Below are 24620 nucleotides of genomic sequence, written 5' to 3'. Positions count from 1 at the left end.
TCCATATTAACTTTAGGGTGAAATTATATTCTTCAAAAAAAATGCAAAACTCCCAGTTTTTATCAGAGTTGTATTCCATTTGTAATGAACATAGACTTGTTACTTTTATGATACTGAGTATTTTATACAAGAACATGGTTTATCTTTCTAGTTCTTCAGTCATAGTGATGTCTTTTGCTGTTGTTCTGGAGATTTTCTTTTACCACATAGATTTTGCACCTTTCTTAAGTTTATTTCTGAGTATTTTACTTCATGTATTGCTTTTATAATGGAGTCTTTTCTTTCATTTTATCTTCTAATGTGTTGTTATATATGAAAGCTATTTATTACTGCATATTTACTTTTTACTTGGCAATTTGTTGAATTCTCCCACTGCTAATATTACAATTTTTAGAAACATTTAATATTAACAGCTTGACTTTATGTTTAGTAATCTTCTTATTTCTTTTATTTCTGTTTGGTTCTTTATCTACTTTTTTTAAGTTAAGTGACTGATTCACTTCTTTTCTTACTTTTATTTCATTGATATAATCATTTGAGGTTTCTGAATTTCCCTCTGTGCTTTGTTTCATCTTTATTTTATAGGATCTAATATGTAGCAATTTCATTATAAATGTTTCTAGAAATTCTGCACTGTTGTTTTGTGTTCTCTTTTTGACCCAAGAATAATTTAAAATAGAGTTAAAAAATCCCACTGAAAAAAAACACATTTTCTTTTTTTTAAATGTTTATTTATTTATTTTGAGAAAGAGAGAGAGCACAAACAGAGAAGGGGCAGAGAAAGATGGAGAGAGAGAGAGACAGAGTGAGAGAGAGAGAGAGAGAAAGAGAATCCCAAGCAGGCTCCCTGCTGCCAGTGCAGAGGACTCAAACTCACAAACCATGAGATTGTGACCTGAGCCAAAATCAAGAGTTGGATACTTAATCAACTGAGCCATCCAGGAGTCCAGAAAGAACCTTTTGATTTCTGACTTTTTCAATAATTATAGCTTTATAGACTTTTGATCGAAGAGAATATTTGAAGTTTGGTATTAATTAAAATTCTCTTTGTAGCCAAAGTCATGCTATTTAAAAAATACTCTTTGGTTACATGAAAAGAAAATATGTTTTCTACTTTCAGATTTGACATATTGCAATCAGGTACATAACATTAATTATGTTATTTGCATTTTCTGTATCTTTGATCTGTTGTGGATTGAGAAAGGTGATTTAAATTCAGCAAATACAAAATGTTCTTTTTTGATTTGTATCCCCTGTAATTCCTGCTATATGAATTATATTTGTCTTGTATGTTACTTATATATTTCTCATTGTTGTGAGTTCATTTGAATCACATCTTTGCATTATATTGTGTACTTCTTTGTCCTATTTAATGCTAAATTTCTCTTTATTTGACAGTAAGAACACCATCTCTTTTTCTCTCCTTTTCCTGCTACATATTTGCCTATCTTTTATTTCTGACATTTCCAAACAGCTTTGTTTTAGATGTGCCTTATATAAAGTATAGGATTAGATTTTGGTTTTGGTTATCAAGCCAATTTGGAAATATGATTCTTTTAAATAGGTAACTTAGGAAAATTTATTATGATGATCAATATATATGATTTGAACTGTGTATTAGTTTTTGTTCCGTTTATTGTTTTTATGGCCTTTACTTATTTTTTACTTTTTTTTCTTGTTTATGTATAGTTCTTCTGATATTTAGGAAAGTTAGTCATTACTCTAATAGTTATAACTTGATACAGTACTTTTAGTTGTCTATTTCTTCATATGGTATCTATTGATAATCTAATTTAAAAATGGGGGCTCCTAGGTTACTCAGTTGGTTGAGCATCCAACACTTGACTTTAGCTCAGGTCATGATCTCAGGGTTGTGGGATCAAGCCCCAACTTGAGCCCAAATCAAGAGTCAGGCACTGAACCACCCAGGCATGCTGGTATGTTGGAAAATTCTTTTTAAAAAATTCCTTTTGTTTTTTTTTGGGGGGGGGGGCTGCCATTTTAAAAATGTATTCTTTTATTTACTTAAAAACATAGTAAAGTTCACTCTTTTTGGTGTACAGTGCCATGAATTTAGACAAATGCATATAGTCATAGAACTCTACTAGAAACAGAATAGCTCCATCACCTCCAAAATTTCCCTGGGTTGACTTTTACATAGCATCCTTTTTTTTTTTTTAAGTAGTTTATTGTCAAATTAGTTTCCATACAACACCCAGTGCTCTTCCCCACAAGTGCCCTCCTCCATCACCACCACCTCTTTTCCCTCCTCCCCCTTCAATCCTGTTCGTTTTCAGTATTCAGTAGTCTCAAGTTTTGCATCCCTCTCTCTCCCCAACTCTCTTTCCCTCTTCCCCTCCCCCCTGGTTCTCCATTAGGTTTCTCCTGTTCTCCTGTTAGACCTATGAGTGCAAACATATGGTATCTGTCCTTCTTTGCCTGACTTATTTCGCTTAGCACCAGGGAAATGAAAGCAAAACTGAACTCTTGGGACCTCATCAAGATAAAAAGCTTCTGTACCGCAAAGGAAACAATCAAGAAAACTAATAGGCAACCAACAGAATGGGAGAAGATAGTGGCAAATGACATATCAGATAAAGGGCTAGTATCCAAAATCTACAAGGAACTCACCGAACTCCACACCCAAAAACCAAATAACCCAGTGAAGAAATGGGCAGAAGACATAAACAGACACTTCTCCAAAGAGGACATCCAGATGGCCTACAGGCACATGAAAGGATGCTCAACATCACTCATCATCAGGGAAACATAAATCAAAACCACACTGAGATACCACCTCACGCCAGTCAGAGTGGCTAAAATGAACAAATCAAGAGACTATAGATGCTGGCGAGGGTGTGGAGAGACGGGCACCCTCCTACACTGTTGGTGGCAATGTAAACTGGTGCAGCTGCTCTGGAAAACAGTGTGGAGGTTCCTCAAAAAACTATCCATAAAACTCCCTTATGACCCAGCATAGCGTCTTTTAACTAATTCTGTATCAGATTCTTTTTTTTGCTTATTATTGAGTTAGAATTCCTGAACCTCCTGTTTGTAGGGTACTTCTGCTGGGGGTTGGGGAGGAAATGCTAGGAGCCTTCAGATTCCTTCTTCACCACTTACACAAAGTCAAACTGCTTCCTGTTGAAATGGCTCCTCCATGTGAGTCTTTCTGTTACTAGGCACTGTGAACTATACTGGGTCCATGAGGGCTTCTTCTGCGTTTATGTCTATCTTCTCTGCTACAGAGAAGAGATGTATTTTGCATTTTGATGTGAACTCTGCACCTTCAAGCTGTATATTTTTGCGGTCATTTTCAGAGATCGGCCGCTACTGGCCATCTTGGTATTCTCTGCATTTTTTTGCTGCATTTCTTCCTGTGTGGTATATACTAATTCCACTGGTTCTGGGTAACTTACACATATTTTTTGAAATCAATGGAAAATATGTCTTTCTAGTTTGGCTAAAAATGGAGATTATACAGTTTGTGTTGTTGTTGTTAAATGTGTAGCATTTGTAGATTATCTAGGAGAAGAGACAAGGTGCTATCTAGGAGAAGAGACAAGGTGCTATCTCACATAGCCATGTTCTGACCGGAAGTCCTTTTCTGACTACTCTCATCTATGCCTTTCTTTTGCTTCTCTTCCTTAGCTCACACTTTAAGCACTGGAAACCCTCAGGCTGGCAACCTCTCTTATTCATACATCACCTCATTAAAGCATGTATGAATATATCCTGTTATATCTAAGACCTCTTCATTATTTCCTAAACACACAATTTCAAAGTTGGTCCATTGTTCTCTGTTCTTCTGTTGGCTTGGAATGCCCTTTTCTTCTTTCTCTAATTAGTACACTCCTGCTCCTACTTTGAGACCTAAAAAAGTATATTCCCTCTTTTAGGAACCCTTCCTTGATACCTCCTCAAGAGGAAGCAGAATTAATCTCAGTGCTGTGCTCCCACGATGCATTGCCCCATTTTGGGTACATTTATCTTGCTGTTTTCAGAACTTATATACTTTATTAACAAGCCAATGAGTATCCCAGTTACATTTTACCTTTCAATACAGAACTTCCAAATCCTGGGTTTTTAGGACCTTACTTAGAGTTCTCTTTTGACGGTCAGCACATACTCTCATTTGGTCTTGTTTGATTTTCCACTGGTCAATTGAAGAGTATAATATTTTCAGCCATCTAGGTTTTCTGATCTAGCGTTTGTTCTTAAAATGTTGTAATCATTTCAAAGGAATTTTCCTTTGAAAGTTCCTCTTAGGATATATCCTCTTAGGATACAACTGAATCTTGTCTAGAATTGTAGCATTCATAACTTTTGAAAAAGCTCAGTAACTATTAATGGAAGCTCTTCTCCATTCTAGGTGATGCAACCGTGACAATAGCTCACAGATACACTCCCAAAGAACAACTGAAGATCCATACGCAGCTAGCAGATGTTATCATAGTAGCTGCTGGTAAGTCTTTAGTGGCTGTTACTCGGCAGAATGTCATCAGCAGAGTAATTCCTGCCCTAATTGCTGCCATGTCTGTTAAAACAGCTTCTTGGTGAAGTTGTATGACTAACTTCCATCGACTGGATTCTGTCTCTCGGCAATTATTATATTGGTTCGTTGTGCCTACGTTAGCATTTGCCACTTTGTTATGAAAACCCAAAGTCTTTGAAATGACAGATTAAGCACCAGAAGAAATGTGGAGATTGCCAGGTCTTTCCTAGACATGGTTGATTCTAAACATGAATGACTTATGGGGAGACTGGTAGGAAATGCTCTTCAAAAGATAGCCAGAGCTAGCTCATGTGGGACCCTGGTAAGAACTTTGATATAAGCCAAGAAAGGCTGAGAGCAGGAGATTGACACGGGCTGGCTTACGTTTTAAAAAGAGTGCTTAAGCTATGTCAAAGAATATGGATTCGAGAGGGGCAAGAGTAGGAACAGAGAATAGTTACTGTGTTTTCATTCACTGGAGGTAGGATTTTTCCTAATTTTATATTCAGACATACAAAAATGATATGACCCTTCCCTTCTACCTTTACTCTTGCCACATACACATAATATTTCTACACTGAAGACAATTGTGACTCTTCTTGTTTATCCAAAGCTTGAATCAGAGCCTTTTTCATGTTATCAATTAGATGTTATTGATATTTTCTAGACTTTACATGAGAATTTTTGAGTGGTTACAAACTATGAAGGGAGAGTAAAAGTTCTAGAAGAAACTGAGTTTGATGAAGAGGATAATGATACTTTAAATTAGTTTCAACCAAATTCACTTTATTATTCTGATGTAGACCCTTCTCTGGAACTTAGAATATACATGTGATGACTCCAGGTAGAGGAATTTGCCTCCTGATAGAGTAAAAATAGAAATATTCCCTTTTCCAGAGGTCCCCAGTAACCTAGTACAGCTAACCACATTTCTGGGTTTTCTGAGAATGATACTTAGGTGATATTAAATGCAAATTTTTGAATAGGATTGAGAGGAGTAAGACAGATATTTAGAGAAGTATTAAACTTTTTAAAACCATAGATAACATTAAGTGAAATACTGCTGCAGCAACTGATATATTCATAGAAGACAAATATCGCATTGACTTCTTTATAGAAACAGTTGGATTTACCTACAAGATTCAGAATTCAGTGAGTAAAGAAGAAGTTGGTCATCTTTGTTCATCCCAAACTTTAGACAGAGTGAAATTTACATTATTTTACAAGGTACTACTTTAATGTTAACTTATAAAGAATATTTTGCAATAGATCTTATTTTATATTTATCAGTTATAATGTTAAATGAATATTTTCTCCTAGCAGGGCAAAAATCCTTCAATATGCATTCATGCTTATGTGTTTCTTGTCCTGAGCACTGGCAGATGGGTGATCCTCTTTCAAGAACCACTGCCATTCTCTTATGAATAAAGCAAACTTTATGTCACAGTCCTTAGACCCACTGTTTGCTCCTTTGTAAAGGCCTAAATCTGCGCTGAGTACAAGGTGTTAAAAAATAAGACAGGAAAAGAAAAAGGGAAATTAAGGAAGGGAAAGGAAAGGAAGGACCAAGCCTGTATAAAATGAACAAGATAGGAGCCAGAGGGCACTCAGGCTCCTAGGTGTGAGACAAGCTTTGAGGCTCTGTGTAGCCGCCATTCCAGTCAAGGCCTCCTGCTACCACCAGAGAGCACCAGTCAGGTGCCAGCTATTACAGACGGCCACACTCCATCCACACTCCATGGAGGTTAGCACGCTCCATTCCAGTCGTGGCTGGAGGACATTTTGGATGAAGGTAGTGTGAGCAGGTCTTGTACCCTGCCTCGTATTCCAGCTCTAATGCCTGTAACTGGGCACAAAGATGTGCTGAATGCTAGAAGACAGCCCTGTAGATAACCCTGCAGTTGTCCTGAAGAAATAAATACTTGGGTAATGGGAAGTTTGGGGGGAAAAATTGAGCGTTCATAAAGAATAACTAAAGATTTCTACATTTCCATGTCCTTAATTATCACCTGGTGAACTGAAGGATAATATATGTCGATATCGGTACATTACAGTGAAATTCTAAAGAAAGCATGAATTAACATAAAAAAGAAACTCCATACCACCAAATAAGAGGAATGAAGTCTTACTAAAATGACCACATCGTGCATATGTGGGAAATACAATTAGCAGTGGGTACGAAAGAAGGAGATAGTGACTTCATGGCAGAGGTAGCTGGAACAGGGAGGGCTGGATTGTTGTCATAACTAGAACGTCAGCATATATGGAAGCAGTCCCGTCTAGAAGTCAGGAAGAGGAGGAGTGGTGCGTGATGTATCAGAAAGATCGATAATGTCTTTCGACAATGTCTGAGGGATGACAGGAAAGAATGTACTGAGTGACGAAATCTTGGAATGGGCTTGCAGAAGAAAAAAAGCAAAAAAGGAAATCATTGTGTAAAGATCTGGAGGTATGAATAAAATTAGCTTATGTAACTTTTAATCTCACCCCTCCAGCTTCTCAAATTCCCATAGTCCTATCCTTATAGGTTTAATGACGGATCACTTGCTTTTGGAACACCTCTCTGCACTTTTGAGATTTAATTTGGAAGCTCAAATCTGAACATCAGATCCTGTCAACCTATGCATTCTGAAATAAGCTTCAGGTCCCTTCTCAAAACTATGCTCCAAGTTCACAGAGAGAATTAATTGTTTCTAGGGCACTTTGGTGGATCACATTTATGGTGCTCGATGCCTGTTTATGGTTATCTCTCACCTTCACTAGACTCTAGCAGGGATGGGACTAGTATTTTTTTTAACATGGTACATAAGTGCTTCAGACAGAATCTTACACATAGTGGGTACTCAGTGAGTGTGTGTGTATTCATTTTGAAATTACAACTGGAGCAAGGACTTCTTCACACTGATATAAATTAAGCTGATTAATTTTTAAGAATATAATTTATAAAGGTAGAATGAATCATCTCTTTAGTTATTGGTCGTGTCACATAGTGATTATTTTTGTAACTATTAAACATTCCAAGTTTGTCACTGTAAAGTCAACTGATAAAGTCATAAAGGTGAAAGATTTGTTCATACAAGAGCAATTTGTATCATTAAGGGGATGTTTGGATTGATTTGATTTGAAATATTAAGATTAAGAAATTCTGAGCAGGGTAAAGAAAGCAGAGAGATGTCTTAGACATCTAAAATACAGGAAGACTATTAACAGTTGAATGGAAAGAAGAAGTTTAAGGGAAGTCCTCATTGGCTGTGTGCAAGCATAGGGATAAAGAAGAGAAAGCCAGCCAGAACAGGGCATCAATGTTAAGCGTGTGTTAGAATATCCTTTGACTCATTTATATCTCACGCTTCCAGGAGACTGGGGGAAACCCCACATCTGTGAAAGTTCCAGAAATCTTCAGTATTCAAGCAGGATAGGCAAGTTTTTTCCAGACATTGTCCAAAAGACCCTCCACCCACATGAGTAAACTGGAACTAGCTTCATTCAGAAGATGAGCTGCTGAGTCAATGCCACTTGCATATTAACCTCTGGATGCAGAGTGTCACAGTTGGCGAAAGCTGGCATTTTGTCCACTAAGCCAACCCCTCCAGCATGATGAATGAACCTTCACAGTCGTAACTCTAGCGTCTCTCTTGCAACACTTTTAATGATAGACACTGTAATATAAAACAGGATAAATAGGCAATTCAGTAGAGTAATTTGGAGTACTCATACTTACTTGTCATAAAATAAAGGTGACCAACCAACTCCTTTTCACAACTTTTCCCATCATATCATCAAGTTTTGGATACACTCCCATCAAACATCATCTTAGGTTCTCACTAGAGTTTTCCCTCTGGCAGATTTCTTCTTCCTTGGAGTAGGGTTAGTAATTTTCAGGATGGCGGGACACTGAGATATTCCAAGGGGTGAGGCATGGAAACCATCTGTTCTACTCCATAGCTCATGCAACTCTGGAGCAGAACTTGCTTCCTTATAGCCCTCGGTGCTTTCTGAGTGGATGCCAACACATTTCATGGTTTCGCTAATGCTAATGTTCTTTCCATAGCTTATTTGTTTGTTTGCTTATTTATTTGTTTATTTATTTAAATTTTATTGTTTATTTCTGAGAAAGAGAGAGAGAGGTCACAAGTGAGGAAGGGGCACAGAAAGAGGGATATACAGAATATGAAACAGTCTCCAAGCTCTGAACTGTCAGCACAGAGCCCAACGCAGAGATTAAACCCATGAACTGTGAGATCATGACCTGAGCCGAGGTCAGATGCTTAATGGACTGAGCCACAAAGGTGTCCCTGCATGTTTATTTATTTATTTAATTTGAAAGAGAGAGAGAGAGAGGGAGAGAGAGAGAGAGAGCGAGCACTCTCAGGCAGTGGAGAGGGGCAGAGGAAGAGAGAATCTCAAGCAGGCTCTATACTCAGCTCAATCCCACAACCACAGGATCATGACCTGAGCTGAAATCCAGAGTTGGACACTCAACCAATTCAGCCACCAGGGCGCTCCTCCATATCCTATTTCTTATTCTCCATCCTGCCGCTGTAGCCTCAGCTTCTCCGCTTAGAAGTCCTTCCTGCATTCCTAAATGTGTCATTTGTGTCAATTTTGTCAGTTACTTTCAAGGGTATAGAGTAAGAATCTCAACTCTGCCACTTGCTAATTGTATAACCTTGGTCAAGTCATCCCACATCTCTGAGCCTCAGATCTTTGGTGTGAAGAGTAATAGTCTCTAACACAGTATTGTGAAGCCAGCCAATCCAGGGAAGGAGCACGGCACAGCGCCTAGCATATTGCAAATGCCCAATAAATATCATATGCCAATATGTTATATGTTGGTCCTTCTTAGGCCATTGCATAAGAATTTAAACAATAATTTAGAAATAATAAATCCATTGACTCTCAAGCTACAACTTTGATATAATTAAGGGAATATACTTTGGATTATTTTTGATACTTAACTGTGTCACAGTTGACTGGTCATCATAAACATAAATAAATTAGTAAATGAAGTGACTTACAGATAAAGGACCAACTTCATAAGAGATTTATTTTTCCTTAAGATTTATGGCTTCTTGGGATGACAGCAGTTTTTGCTCATTGCTGTATATTCTATTCTCCCTGAAGGAGTCTCTCATTGCCTCTCTTTTTTTGGAATAGTCTGACTTTGGGAGATGTTCAGGAAGGAAAGACTCTTAGCTGAAGAGGTTTATTCTCTCAGAACTTTCCCCACCCTCTCAATCTCCCTCTCCCCTTCTACCTCCCCCAACCTCTCTGATCCACAATAAAGAAGCTTTGTCAGTGTATGAAAGGGTGCTTGATCATTGACTATTTTCCTGACGTCAGTAATACATCTCTACCATAAGAACCTAGCAGACATGTACAATAAGCCCATCAAAGTCAATCACAGTGAACAGTTTGATGAATTGCCTTACACTATTTTATATTTACATGCAAATATAAATATATACACACTTCTTTCACCCTGCCTGTACCATTTGTACTTCACACCTCCACACCATGTATCTGTTTCTTCATAAAATGCATTCTTCTAAAACATGATTTCTAATGACTCCATAGTATTCTCTGCTGATAGGTATAATTTATTTATTCAGTTCTTGATGGTTGGACATTTAGATTATTCCTAGTTTTTTACTATTATGAACATTGCAGCAAACAACCGTAGATACCTTTGTGAACACCTATGATTATTTGCACAAGGAACCTATAATATTTATTATATTGGTCTTAAGTGCTTTATTTGCTAATGAATGGTTACTTATCTACTCAAAAAGGAAACTATTATTTAAAGCTCTGTGTATAACAAAATCTATATATGTATATGTAATACAAAGTGATATTTTATGCCTTTCATGTGTGTTGTTAAATAGCCTTAATATATACAAAAGTAATAGATGTGTGTTATTTGTAACCCCTTCCATAGGCCTATCGGCCATTACACATCAGGATGCCACCAGGCTTTAAGGAGCACACAGGAGAATAGCAGGGTGCGGCATAAGGAGGAAGGGACAAGAATAGGAAGCAGGGCATATTCTTCCTGGTAGAAGCATCGCCTTTAAAGTTGGGAGAATCTGGGTTTAAATCCAGCGTAATCCAGTTCAAATTTAAAAATCAGATTTAATTATCTGGGCTTCATTGTAAACTATTGTAAAATGGAAGTAATAACACTAATGGCATAGGCTGCTGTAAGAATTAGGTGCCCAGCACATAACTGGTGCTAAAGAAATGTTTCCCTTCCTTTCAGTCCGACATTGTGTTGTGACCCTCTGACTAAAATTACAGTATGCGTTAAATGAAAATTTGTCGTGCAGCACCAAAAGGCTTAAGTTGTTATCACTTTGATATGTAGACTGTAAGAGGTGCATATGAAAGTGTACATTTTTTCTTGACCTGTGTTATCCTCAAATAAGCAAAAACATCCCTCCCTCCAAACTGAGCATCTAAGAAGCATCCCAAGTCTTTCTTTCTTTTTCTTCATTTGCCTGGGATCCTTATATATTTTTTTCTCCACTTGTGATTACATGGACTTGTGAAAAAGGAATTTTAATCTTTTCATCACCAAGTGTTTTTAGTTGACATCAATATATGGGAAGCAGAGATCTATCTTTCTTTGAAGGTTCTTTGTTTTACACGTTTTGTCTACTTCCTGATTTTCTTGAGCAAAACAAGTGTTCAATAGGAATATCTAAGGCCACTTCAATAAAGAGCAATTATTTCAAAGATCTACCTTTATTATGGAGAAATAGAAATTTTGTTTGCAATATATTTTGAATTGTTAAATGACAAGGTCATTTGTAGCTAATTTTACTTGGTTGTATATGTGTGGATCACAGGGAGGAAGATTCAAGATAATGTCTCTAGCCATTGGCATTATCTCTGTTATGTTTTCATGGCCAGGTCTTTGAAAACGTTACATTATGAAATATTAAAAATGCACATCATTTAAAAATGTACATCAAAGTGAGCAAAAAACAATGTTAATGCCTACACAACCACCAACCAGATTTGTCAAGTCTGAATATCATTAGAGATTTTTTTTAATTTATACATGCTGTACACTTCTGCAACTTATTTTGTTCTGATTAATGTTATGTTTTAGAGACTTGCTTATGCAGATACAGGTGGGAAAATCTGTGTGATACTCAGTTGACTGAGTTACCCATTTCCTGTTGATAGATATGCATGTTATATGTAATTTACTGCTATTATGAGCAGTGATGTGTGGTATAGGTCTGATATATCAACACATATCAATTTTGCCATCGCTTATATTAGGCCCTATGTCAGGTGCTGGAAAACAAAGATACATAAAATATAATTCCAGCTCTTGAGAAGTTCAGAGTCTAGCAGAGAAAAGATGTACAAACAAATTAGCATAAAACAGTTCACTAACACAGTATTAGAGGTGTGTTTGTGTGTGTGAGTGTGTGTGTGTGTGTATGTGTGTGTGTGTGGCTATCAACCCATAATCTAGAAAAAGGGAAACAGAAGGAGAGAGAGAGAAAAACAGAGACCAAGAGAGACAGAGACTGAGACAGAGAGCTAGAGACCAAAAAGATGGAGACACACAGAGAGAAGGAAAGTCAGAGACAGAGATATAGAGGAAGAGACCAAGACTGAGACCAAAACCAAGAGCGACAGAGACAGAGCACCACTGAGGAGGAATGAGCCTTGCTTCACTGATTCTGAAGATGATTGGGTAGAGCTGGCTCCCAGCCACAGCATGAACAGGAAGTCACTGGGCAGAATCCAAGGGAAGGGAACTTCTGGAAGCTTAGAGTTGAAAAACACTATGCATGTATCAAAGAAAATATTAGATGCCTGTCAGAATGATAGATGCCTGTCTGTGAGTGGTTAATAATGAAGCTGAGTATTTAGGGAAGGCCAGACAGCAGAATAAATGAAGGGATTTGGATTTTATCCTGTGGGCCAGGGGCAACTTTTAAATAGTTGTAGGTATTGGAATAACATGATTATATTTAAATTCTAGAATGGTTACTCTGGTAGCCTCTGGGCAGGGAAGAGGCTGGAAGTCGCAATGACCTGGCTCTAAACTAATACAGGAGTAGCTGAAAGTGAGACAGGGGCACAGAATGTAGACAAGAAAATCTTTCTGGCTTTGTGTCCTGGGTGTATGATGTGACCATTGACAAGGAAGTGCACATAGAGAGGAAGCAGGTTTGGGAGGAGTCGAAGATGGCTGGGTGCAAGTTTTGAAGTATAACAAGATAATAAAAGAGAAGGAGAATGGAAATATGGAAGACCTAGATGAGATATGTTGAGTACAGAATAGTGAGAATTACAGAGACAGCATTGAAAGTGACAACATTGAGGGAACAGCATTGTACCCACCTCCATTAGCCAAAACCATGTTTTATTTATCTTTGTATTTTTTGTACCTGGTATAGAGCCTTGCACTGGGGACTAGAAAACTTGCTGTAGAATGAATAAACTTCCTTCTTTAGAATTCAGGTGCTTGGTTTAGAGCTTTTTTCCTAGAAGTCAAGGAGGGCCTTCACAGAAGCAGATGCTCTCTTTCAGGTCCATTCAGCCTTAGATTCTCCTTAATACCTTGTTTGGGGCTGTTCCACTTCACGAAGGCTTAATATGGCATTACATCAGCACCCTTGACTCAGAGCTTGCACCTGCAGAATTCCAAGGTAAGGCAGGGAGGAGGCAGAGAAACAACTGAGAAATGATGACTGTCTTCAATGAAAGAACAAGAAAATATTATAGCTTTCTCTTCTAGTGTGGGTAAAAATATGAGCCCTTCTTTGGTGAAGTCATCATTCCTGTGGTAGATTCCGAGTCTGTGGCATTGTGGGATGTCTCCTCCAAACGTGTGTTGACTGGCAGAAATGAAATGATTTCCATAGTCAGTCATTATTCATTGTAGCTTTGCGATGACATCCACTTGTCTCATCCAGGAAAATTGAAAATTGGAAAAAAAATTCAGAGATCAAAATGTCACATATCATAATGCTTGTGTAATAATCCACACAGAGGTGGCATTTGAAATGGGCTGTGGAGGATCTGACTGTGCGCCTGGCTTCCTGCTTTAGGTGTGGCTTGGGTTCCAGAGGGGAGCAATGAGAAGTAAGGAAGCACTCTGTTGACATAGATCTCCTCGGGCAGCTTTCTATGAAGGTCCTTTTTTTACCCATTTATAGAGCCAGAGAAAAGTTTCTGGCTCTGGCACTTTATCTTATGCCTAAGTGCATTTACCCCAAATTTATTTCTGATTTGGCTAATTAATAATCACTTATTTTAGAATGACTTACCTTTGTTACAAAACCTGAGGATTGATGAGTACTGTGCATGAATGTGGGCTTTATGACTGGCATTGGAACAAATTCAAATAAGTCATAATTCTTCTCTGAGCATGCAGATTGCAGACAGTTCACTCTTAACATCCTACTAATATGCACCCATTAAGTCAAGATAGTCATCAATATCAAGGATCAGATATTACACTGCGAAAAAAGGCAGGTGCATTTCAATAATATTTCTATTGAGTTTCTATTGTGTTACATAATTCATACTTACACTTATTTTTTAAATAACCACAATGATTCCTTGTCTCTGTAATACACACTCAGACACACACACACACACACACAACACATAGACACACACACAACAAAGGATACTTATAGTATAAATTTTTCCTAGAATAGTTGGTGAGGATATTTGTGGTGAAATAATGTGGTATACCATATCAGAATGAATGAGAATTGCTTTTTGTATACTATGAGTCCTGTGAGTTATTTTAGATCACTAAGATATTGCCCCAAATTTACTTTATTTGAATAAATAGCTATTTGAAGATATTTCCCCCAACTCTGTTATAAATTTTCTGACTTTTTAGTGTCAGCTCTGCAAAGGAATACTGAATGGCTTGGAATGAACTCAGAAAATGGCACTAGTTTACCATGGGCACCAGATAGTAAACTGGGGTAAATTTCTTCAGATACAAATAAATAGATTTAAAAACTTGTTTTGGAGAAAAACTTGTGAATGGACTTTATCTCAGTTCCCAAAGTACTGCATGTAGGAATTTATCCTAAAGAGAATTAAGGAGGCTTACCAAGATGATATTCAAAGATCTCCATCACACATTCATCTCTAATAGCCAAAGGTTGAGAACAGCCTAAGCATAGAACAACATGGGAATATTTACTCTGAATGATGGTGTGGGTATAAAAGGGAATTCTTATGGCCAATTATATTTGAAATAATTACATTAGATTGCATCTATGATAAAAAAAAAATCCAAAGAGTAATACACACACACACACTGACCAACAGAAAAACAAGGAGGGAAGAAAAAATACAATTTGAATGGAGTAGTTCCTTCTAGCTAATGGGTCATAAGTGATAGATAAAAGTGGATTCCATTTTCATCGTTCTCTGAATTCTCCATGTAAATTCTCCTCAAGACACATCGATTTTATAATTAGGAAAGGAAATAAAAAATATTGAGGTGATTCATTCCTGTTCCTGGCAAGATTCTACCAGCTGTCCGTTGTCTTCTGAGGCTGTTGACCGTTCACTGGGGAGGAATGTGGAAGCGGTTTGCTAAAGTGAAATGGCCCACCTCCTACAAAGTGCCATGTATGCTCATTAAATGGCTTTTCATGGGAGAAAAGAAGAAATGAAAAGAGATGTGACTGGATAAATGGTATGAGGTTTAAATTATATCTCAGTAAAGCTTATTTAAAGAGAGAGAAATGGGAAATGGGAAGAACTGGGGATGCTAAAACTGAGGGTGATTGTGGCTTTTAAATTCATTTTCAAATATATAGTAGAAAGAGGTCATCTAATTTTCAATGAGCACCAAGAGGACGGAGTGGGGCAAGAATATGAGGGAAAAAGAGAGGAATGGAGACGCTCTCCCTGCCCGCGGTGTAGTTTCTGACCTCTACCTCTGTGCTTCTGTTTTGAACACTCCCTGCTGCTGAAGTTCTTGCCTCACGTCCCGGGGCTACTCACATGTCATTAATACCTCCTTCTGCTAGAGTCAGCTGAGGGCAGATCCAGATTTTTAACTGTAGCAGGCTTTGCAATAAATATGCACATTTTTTGCCCTTATATAAATATTTTATTATTTTTTTAAATGTTTATTTATTTTGAGAGAGAGAGTGTGTGTGCTCACACAAGTCGGGGAAGGGCAGAGAGACAGGGAGAGAATCCCAGGCAGGCCCCACGCTCAGCTCAGCACAGATCCCAGCACGGCCCTGGATCTAACCCCCGTGAGATCACAACCTGAGCTGAAATCAAGAGTCAGATGCTTAACTGACTGAGCTACCCAGGCACCCTGTTTCCCTTACATAAATATTTTAAACATTAGGAAAACCTATTTAAGTTTCAAATTTATCAGATTTATCTCCAGCATTAGCTAGTTTTTTTGATATTTCTTAAAAAGCATGTACAAAGATATTAACAGATTTTTTCCTATAACATTAAATAATTAACACATTCTCATATTTCTGAGTTTTTAATGTTTATTTATTTTTGAGAGAGAGAGAAACTGCACAAGAGCAGGGGAGGGGCAGAGAGAGAGGGAGACAGAGGATCTGAAGCAGGTTCAGTGCTAACAACAGAGAGCCCAGTGTGGGGATCAAACTCATGACCTATGAGATCATGACCTGACCTGGAGTCCATCACTTAACTGACTGAGCCACCCAGGCACGCCAAGATTTTTTTTCAATGTAGTGATTATCAAAGAGATTTAAAATAATCTTTGAATAGAGAGGTTTTAGTGTAGGCATTTCATCATTTTATTTAAAGATCAGTGTCTATATTTTTTATTTCATTTTTTAAGATTTTAGTTTTAAATAATCTCTACACCCAACAGAGGGCTCAAACTTACAACCCCAATATCAAGGGTCATGTACTCCACTGACTGAGCCAGCCAGGCATCCCAGTGTTCATAATATTTATTGTAACATTAATAATGACAAATATTTATTGAGCATTTCTGAAACATATTACTTGAATCTCATAACATCTCTAGGAGGTCAGTAACATTACTATCTTTATATAATAGATGCAGAAATTTGAGGCTTCAAGTGAATTGATTTGCCCATGGCCATGTGAACCAAGCCCGGGAACCACATCCTACTCTAGAGCCTCCAGTGTTGACTTTTCATTCTGCTTTTGGCTGTTCCCTCCATGGTTTGGGGAAGTGAGCTATGCTTTTATCTTCCTTGTTTATGTGCTTTATCTTACCTGCAAGTGTTACAGTAATTGCAAGAGCAGCCATCAAGCATGCAGAGCTGTTTCTCAAGACTTTGTCCTTATGTTGGTCACACACTACATTTTATTAGTAACACTTTTTGATAGAACCAAAGGGACAAATTTAAGGAAGACAAAAATCTAGCCTGTGTTTGAATGTATAAAGCCTGCAGAGTTGTGACTACAATTCTATAAGTCTATGGAGTAAATAACATTTCACATTTGTGTATTCAGATAGCAAAAAACCCCCCAAAACTTGGCGTTTTCCTCAGCTGAGTAGAGTATCACTACATCTTTTTTCCAGTTCTGCTTTTATGAAACACAGCCCGGGCATACATGTCCCTTTCATGTGTGGTCACGATGAAGAACATACTCTCGCAGAGTGATACTGACATTCTTTAGGAATTAATAACCTATTAAAAAGGGTTGAAAAAGGGCAACACTATCTCCTCATCTTCATTTTTTTTTTTTGGCCAAAGACCTATATTCATTTCAAGTAAAATATGTGTTTCCATTGGAATCACTTAAGCTCCTGGTACATTTTTTTGTATGACTCTGATGGCCAAGGAATTAATTTATTTATCAAATCAAGATTTTTTACATATTATTTATTTTTCATATTCATTAAATAGTTCCCTTTTTTCTTAAAATTTTTATTTAAATTAACATACAGTGTAGTATTGGTTTCAGGAGTAGAATTCAGTGATTCATCACTTACATAACAACACCCAGTGCTCATCTTTTCTTATCATCAGCTGTATCTCATTAGGGATTCTAGCCTATAAACTCTAGATGGAAACTAGTTGGTATATTGCTAATCCTAGAGTAAGTATGTAAAGAACCCCCTAACCCTCAAAGAGACAAAAAATAATGGTTCGCTAATTATAACATTGGTTTCCTAGAATTTGCTGGAGATGATAGTCCCATAACAATAGGGGCTAAGACAGGTAAAGTCAGGGCAATTTTACTTCATTTATATGTGATCCTTTCAGCCAAATTTGATTTTTACCCAACTATAATGGCTAGAGATATTCACAAACTATATTGAATTGCTAAAATTGCCAAAAGGAGATTAGCAATGACATTTATTTGTAAAAATTAACTATACCTCGATGTTTTGGGGAAAAAAGACAAGACATTTTAGTTACATAGAAAAAGAAGGGCACTTACAGTAATTTATTATCAGTAAAGCTGTGTATAACACAAGATTCATATTGCATTTGATATTTTCATTAGAAAACTAAGAAGCCAAAGGTAATTGTCATTCATTGAATGCTACTGTTTGCCAAGCACCATGCTCTGTGCTTTCCTCTACTTAATTTTACTTTTATAGCAAACCAAGGCCAAGGGATAGGAAGTGTTATTGTGCTTATTTTTGTAAATGTGGAATATAATCTTACTATTAGTTTAAGATCACACAATTTATCGTTGTCAAGGTGGAGATCTGTTTGTCTCTGGAGTCTAAGTTCTTTCCAGTGAATCAGATTGCATGCTTGCAGACAAGATGGCAAAGCTGACTACCTACAGAGTAACTACTCGTTCCCAATGTCGCGTTGTCAATATCATTCTATTTTCCCACACAAAGAATTACTCAGTCCTGTTATGCCACATGGCACACACATCCACATTTCCCCCTGGGATCAGGGATTTGGAACTCCTGGAATTTCCACTCACTTCTCTTTCCACTCCTGCTGTGCTTGCTACCACAGCCAGGTAAGACACTCCCAAGACTTGAAGAGACACTTAGAGCTGTCTCACCTTCTTGTTCCTTCTCTATAGCCCTGCGGTGCCAGCCAAGCCAATTAAATGATAAGGCACAAATGAGGAGACCCTTTTCAATGTTTACTGTCCTCCTGGAGGCTCTTTCCTCCTGCCTACCAAAAGAAAATAAATCTATCTCATAAAGAATACTTCAGGGGGTGCCTGGGTGGCTCAATCAGTTAAGCGTCCACCTCTTGGTTTTGACCTCATGGTTCGTGAGTTTGAGCCCACACGGGGCTCTGTGTTGACAGCGTGGACACTGCTTGGGATTCTCTGTCCTCTTGCCCTGTCTCTCCCCTGCTAGCTCTGTACCCCTCTCTCTCTCAAAAAAGAAACAAACATTAAAAAATACTTCAAATTCTGGGGATTTATCTCTTATCTGAAGATGTCCACTATGTGATTACCAAACTATTCAGTTGCCTTCTCCTATTAACTCCTCTTCACCAACTATATATGACAGAAGCCTTGATAATTCTCCTGTTTTCCTGTGGGACTCTTTTCTTTTTGTCCTTCACCCAGTTAGATTAAAGGGCCACCTCCAAGGATTGACACATCAAGCTGCTGTAAAGATACACTCCACCTCCCTCCCTTTATCAACAACACATTTATTGAGCATCTACTAGTGCCAGGAGCTATTTAGTGCTGGTTACACAAAGAAACTTACTTAGTTTCTGCCCTTATGGAACTTACAGTTTAAATATATGTTAATCAAGTAACAACAAGCAAATGTAATGGCAAAATTTGAAAACTGGTGAGGAAGTGCAGGGCCACAGATGCATATATAGAGAAGGACTTGACCTACTCTCAGCATCAGTGCAACCCCAAAAGACCTTCGAGAGGAAGTAACTGTTTGACTGGCATATGCTTTTCAAGGGTTTGTTAATAATTGGCAAGAAAAATCCTTGCAGTTTTCTTTCCTTTACCACCTTTAACTAGGCATCTTGCACACATCTCATATATATATATTTAAATGTTTATTATTTATTTTTGAGAGAGAGAGTGAGTGTGAGCAGGATAGGGGCAGAGAGAAAGGGTAGAGAGAGGATCTGAAGTAGGCTCTGTGCTGTCAGCTTAATGTGGGGCTTGAAGTCACAAACCCAAGATTACAACCTGAGCCAAAGTCGGATGCCCAATGACTGAGCCACCCAGGTGCCCCATCTGGTATATTCAGTTTCACAAGTCTATTCCACACAGTGCATTTGAGTCCCCTGAAGACAGGGGCTGTGTCAATGACCCTCGAATTTGCGGTTGTCAGCCGAATGCCGCCTGGTGCTCCTGGTAGACTGCCTGGGGAGGGGCTGTTAGGACAGGACAGGAGCTCTCTCAAGAAGTCCTGAAGCTTTCTCAAACCCACTTTTGTGGATTTTGTTCATTCTTTAAAATGAGCACTAGCCTTTGTTTTTTTTTTTTTTTTTTTTTTTTGGTATTTAGTGTCATCTTGTTTGTTTTCAGTGTTTTTAATCAAAAAACTATCCCTGTGATTTCCCTGCTTTAATCTCAGACCTCTTCAGAGCACCACACTCTGCATATTTTTAGTGTTTCTGAATGAATATGGATATATTGCCCTTATTTTTTGTTTGGTACTTATATCATAAAGCATGTAACAAACAACTAGGAATTCTTCCAAAACAAAGCTGTAGACTAGGTAACAGAGCCACCCACTAAATCCCTAAGAGAACAGAGGGCTTTCTTCATTTTCTCAGTGCCCGTTCTTTCCTATCTTTGGCCTATACACCAAGCTCCTTTATGATGGTGGGCTCTGTGAGATTTGGCCTTAATCATTGTTTAATGATATTGTTTTTATGCTTTGTGGAAGACCGAAATTAGAAATGACACCATTCAGTTCGTCAATAGGCGTGAGAGAACAATCCTCTTGTTACTATTTGTTTCAACTGTTGTTACGTGATTATATGATTAAGGCCACTCCTAATTTGACCTGGGGGTGGGGTCTTGAGCTAAGGGTGCAATCCTTAGTTCTACTTGTCAACATAGCCTTTCTAATCTGTTGGAAAGTGGTATGACCTTGAGACCAGAAAGATGGATGGAGTAGGAAGGTCTGTGCCTACTGGTGGAGGTAGATCCTTCTATGGAAAGCTTTGAAGGAAATGAATCCTTGATCTGCTTTTGTTAGTGGAAAAGCAAAGACCGGTAGTGGGTATAAAAGGTACCCAGGGGAGTTATGATAGACATGTGCTAACCCTTTGGGTTAGGTGATAGTTTGATTGAAATCAAAATGTTGCAAAAACAGTGTTTCTGCTGTAAGCTTGACAGCTTCCCAATAGTAATTTTTGTGTGGGTGAGTGTGAGATCAATGGTGATATTAAGAGATATATTTTTACTGTATAATGATAGGTGACGACATTTGGAAGATCTGCATAACTCCATGGAGTAATGTTTTTCTAAATAAGCAATGCATGATGACACTAAATCCATTCAAACTGCAAGATAGACCAGTATTAGACTTTAATATTAGAGTATGGAAAGCTCATTGAAACAGCTTCAATTCCACATTGAAACTAGTCTTTGAGAAATTATTCCTTGTCATGTTTTGCTGTACGTTCAAAGAAAGACAACCACAATCATCTTACCTATCACAACACCTCTCCCTTTTCCAACTATGTATATGTGTCGTCTCAAATACAGAAGCAAATTTGAGAATCCTCTGTCTTCTACTAAAGCTGGACATTAAAAGATTATCAGAATTATAGAACAGTGCCTCTGTTCTCATTATTTTTTTTTTGTTTGGGGATATATAGTTATTTTAAATAAATTTTATTGCTTATTTTAACATGTAATAGGTTTAGTGTTGTCTTTTTTCTGAATAATTAAAGAGATGTTTAAATAATCTGTCAGTCTTAATTGCTTACATGGTAAAAATCAATGGGTATAAGTTGCATAAGCAAAACTCTTTGGGGTCTTCAATAATTGTTTTAAACGTTTTTATTTTAATGATTTTTATTTATTTTTGAAAGACAGAGAGAGACAGTGCGAGCAGGGAAGGGTCAGAGAAAGAGGAAGACACAGAATCTGAAGCAGGCTCCAGGCTCTGAGCTAGCTGTCAGCACAGAGCCCGACGCGGGGCTCAAACCCATGAACTGTAAGATCATGACCTGAGCTGAAGTCGGACACTCAACCCACTGAGCCACCCAGGCGCCCCTTCAATAATTTTTAAGAATCTAAGGTAGTCTTGAAACCAAAACATTTCTCAAACCACTAATTTGCATAGTAACACCCTTTTCATTCATGTCTCTGTTCAAATGTGTATGTGTAGAGAGACCTATTGAAACGTAGTAGCAACCTTTTTGTTTTGTTTCTGGCTCTTGTCATTAGCAGACATTGTATTATGTAACTATTTACTTATTAGCTATTTTCTCTATTAAAATGTAACTTCTGTTAGGGAAGAGAGTTTTGTCTGTTTCTTCCATTACCTTGTTTCCTTCACCTTCTATAGCACCTTGCACCTCGTGGCTATTCAGCACATAGCTGCTCAAATAATGAAAATATTTCCTATATGGATACTTTCCCTGTAGTGCTAAAGCTTTATAGATGCCATGTGTAGTTCTTTTTAATTATGCCTCACATTTTTGCTGTATCTAACACAGCCAGTCAGTTTTTTGCCCAGTGTTCTCTTCTGTTTCAACCCCCTCATCCGTTCTTCCCATAATACCTTTATATGGGTATGAAATTCCATGTTTCTTGCCAAGAACGACTGTCACCCTGGCCAGACACAGTCTATTAACTGCGCATCCCATCCTAGCTATGCTGGAGCCCTCAAGGTAGAAATACGTGACATCCTATTGCAAAAGGGAAAAGAATGCCTCTTCACAGTATTCTTTCTGAGAAGGCACAAAACTTACCATAAAATTTTTAAGTTTTTAAAATATTTATTTTTGAGAGAGACAGAGTGTGAGCTGGGGAGGGGCAGAGAGAGAGGGAGACACAGAATTCTAAGTAGGCTCCAGGCTCTGAGCTGTCAGCCTAGAGCCCGATGCGGGACTCGAGCTCACCAACAGTGAGATCATGACCTGAACCAAAATCGGATGCTTAACCCACTGAGCCACCCAGCCACCCCTACTATAGAATTTTTAAGGGAAAAGTCCTTGCCATTGTTTCTTTGTGGCTTCTCCCTCTCCAATGGCACTGAAAGGACTCCTTGGGAGAATGTAGAGCCCAATCTGAATTAAGAACACTGAGATCAACTTAGACTCATCTTTCCCCTAACAATAAATACTATGCTGGTACAAGCGCATTACGTACACCTGACTCCTTCTTCCTTTAGAGCTGGATCTCAACTTTGGCTACGTATTTGAATCACTTGAGGAACTTCAAAATGCTGATGCCTCTGCCGCACCCACAGAAATCCTGACTGCTTCCCGATGATTCTAATGTGCAGACCTGGATGGACTGTCCCTCAGGGGCTCCTCAGTCCCCCCCCCCCCCACAGGGACTTTTTTCATGCCCATCCCTCTGAATCATTGGATATACACCCAGCCATAGTTTGTATTTTCCCCCCAAGAATTGAATGTCACATAAAACTAGCCATTTTTTTCTCCAGTAATTTCAATGGAGAAACAAGTCTCTTGCAAATTCAGGATATGCCTGAATTTGAATGTGATCAACTGAATGAGAATCAGCCTTTCTCTTCTCCTAAGTGCATAGTAGGAAGTAAAATATCTTCTCTATTATTTGGTGCTTGTGTTCGGACTGAAGCTTCATCTCCATCACTGCCTTCAATACACATCCTAGACTAACAATCTCAAGTTCTGTTTAGTTTCCTAAAACCTACAGAGTTCATAGTTGTTTGCAGAGTCAGGCGTAGAACAGCTTTTCTCACCCTTTTGCCTTACACACTTCAAGGCATCTCAGAATTATCACAGTCCACTGGAAAATAAGCCTTCACCACCACGGGCAAGGGTAGATGTTCCCTCCCTGATTTATTTTCCTCCATATCCCGAACATTTCTACATCACAGTGCCTTATTCTATTACACTTGTCTGACTCTCTTGTTTGATGATGAACCCCTAAAAACTTTATTTTTCTTGATTTTTAATGATAAGAATCAATGCAGAGCATAATGCATAACAAACCATCAATAAGGGCCTGTTAAGTAGATGAATGGACAGGTGGATATGCAGGGAAAAATTAGTGAATATTTTGTGAAATATTGATATCTGAAGTGTTTTAGGGAGTAGATGTTCACGACTTTTATTTTACATGTGATGTCCAAATAGTTGTATGTTTGTCTTGAGTCATACTCCTAATTCTTGCATCCCAAGTCCCAGAACTAAGAATTTCTGATTTTAATTCAGTGCCCTTGCTGTTTAGAATTTTCTGCAGATTTCTTGTTGATGTTGTGTTTCTCGGCTTTGATTTTGATTGATTAATAATGGTTTAGGTGCTGCTCTGTGAGAAAGTACTCTCCTGAATATAAGTCAGATATTTGGGGGGAGTGCTTACATTCTTAGGCTGTTCAATTACCACAGCTCATGCTATCTGCCCTAATGGTTGAAACCATGCCCATTGACATTTCATAGTAAATGCTCAAGTATTTCCTTTGAAATACAGGTGATCACTAATATATCACAACAATTGGTAAGGTGAATTGCATAGTACTTGCAGTTAACCTGTATACATTTTTAAAGTAACAGAAAAAGTAAAACACAAGAGTGAAAAATAGTGTTTGAAATAATGCAGGCTATGTTACTTGGCATTCTATTTAATTAGGTTGTGCACAAGAGTTCACATAAAATAGAAATATGAATATTCTCTACCTTCAGACAGTCTGAGTTCCTACATGTCTCTTAGAACTCAAGTATCATGCTGCATTGTGTGTGAGTTTAGAGATGAAAGATATGATTTACTTTTCATTCAGTATGCCCACTAAACCTGAGCCAGCTACCATCTCTGGTATCATCCAGAGAAACTGATCTGATCAAGTACCTGAGAGAAAACCAGACCTGTTGGATTCACTGAGGGCAGTAGATTGTCTTCCAGCATAGTACCTTTAAAAGCAATTTTCATAGATTTTGCAACTTACTACCCCATCAGGTAAGATTTTTCTGTATGTATGTGAAAATGTATTTCTGCATATTTTATGGTATATATCATA

At 37.9% G+C, this 24620-nt stretch overlaps 1 protein-coding gene across 2 annotated transcripts in view; it reads left to right on the top strand.

The window, feature by feature from the left end:
• MTHFD2L (methylenetetrahydrofolate dehydrogenase (NADP+ dependent) 2 like) overlaps positions 1 to 24620 on the top strand; it is a 122602-nt gene that overhangs the window by 54889 nt on the left and 43093 nt on the right. Inside the window, exons 6-7 of one of the 2 annotated variants that reach the window (XM_029944968.1) lie at positions 4373 to 4465; positions 7852 to 8603. In XM_029944968.1, the coding sequence (XP_029800828.1) occupies positions 4373 to 4465; positions 7852 to 7964 (206 nt within the window). In that variant the 3' untranslated portion in view covers positions 7965 to 8603. Of the gene's footprint in view, positions 1 to 4372; positions 4466 to 7851; positions 8604 to 24620 lie in introns of those variants that run through there. The other variant, XM_029944961.1, reaches the window with a different exon arrangement.

This window comes from Suricata suricatta, chromosome 1, assembly GCF_006229205.1.
Source record: "Suricata suricatta isolate VVHF042 chromosome 1, meerkat_22Aug2017_6uvM2_HiC, whole genome shotgun sequence".
Lineage (NCBI taxonomy): Eukaryota > Metazoa > Chordata > Mammalia > Carnivora > Herpestidae > Suricata > Suricata suricatta.
Note: the sequence above shows the minus strand (reverse complement) of the source record. Positions and strands in the feature narration are given on the sequence as shown.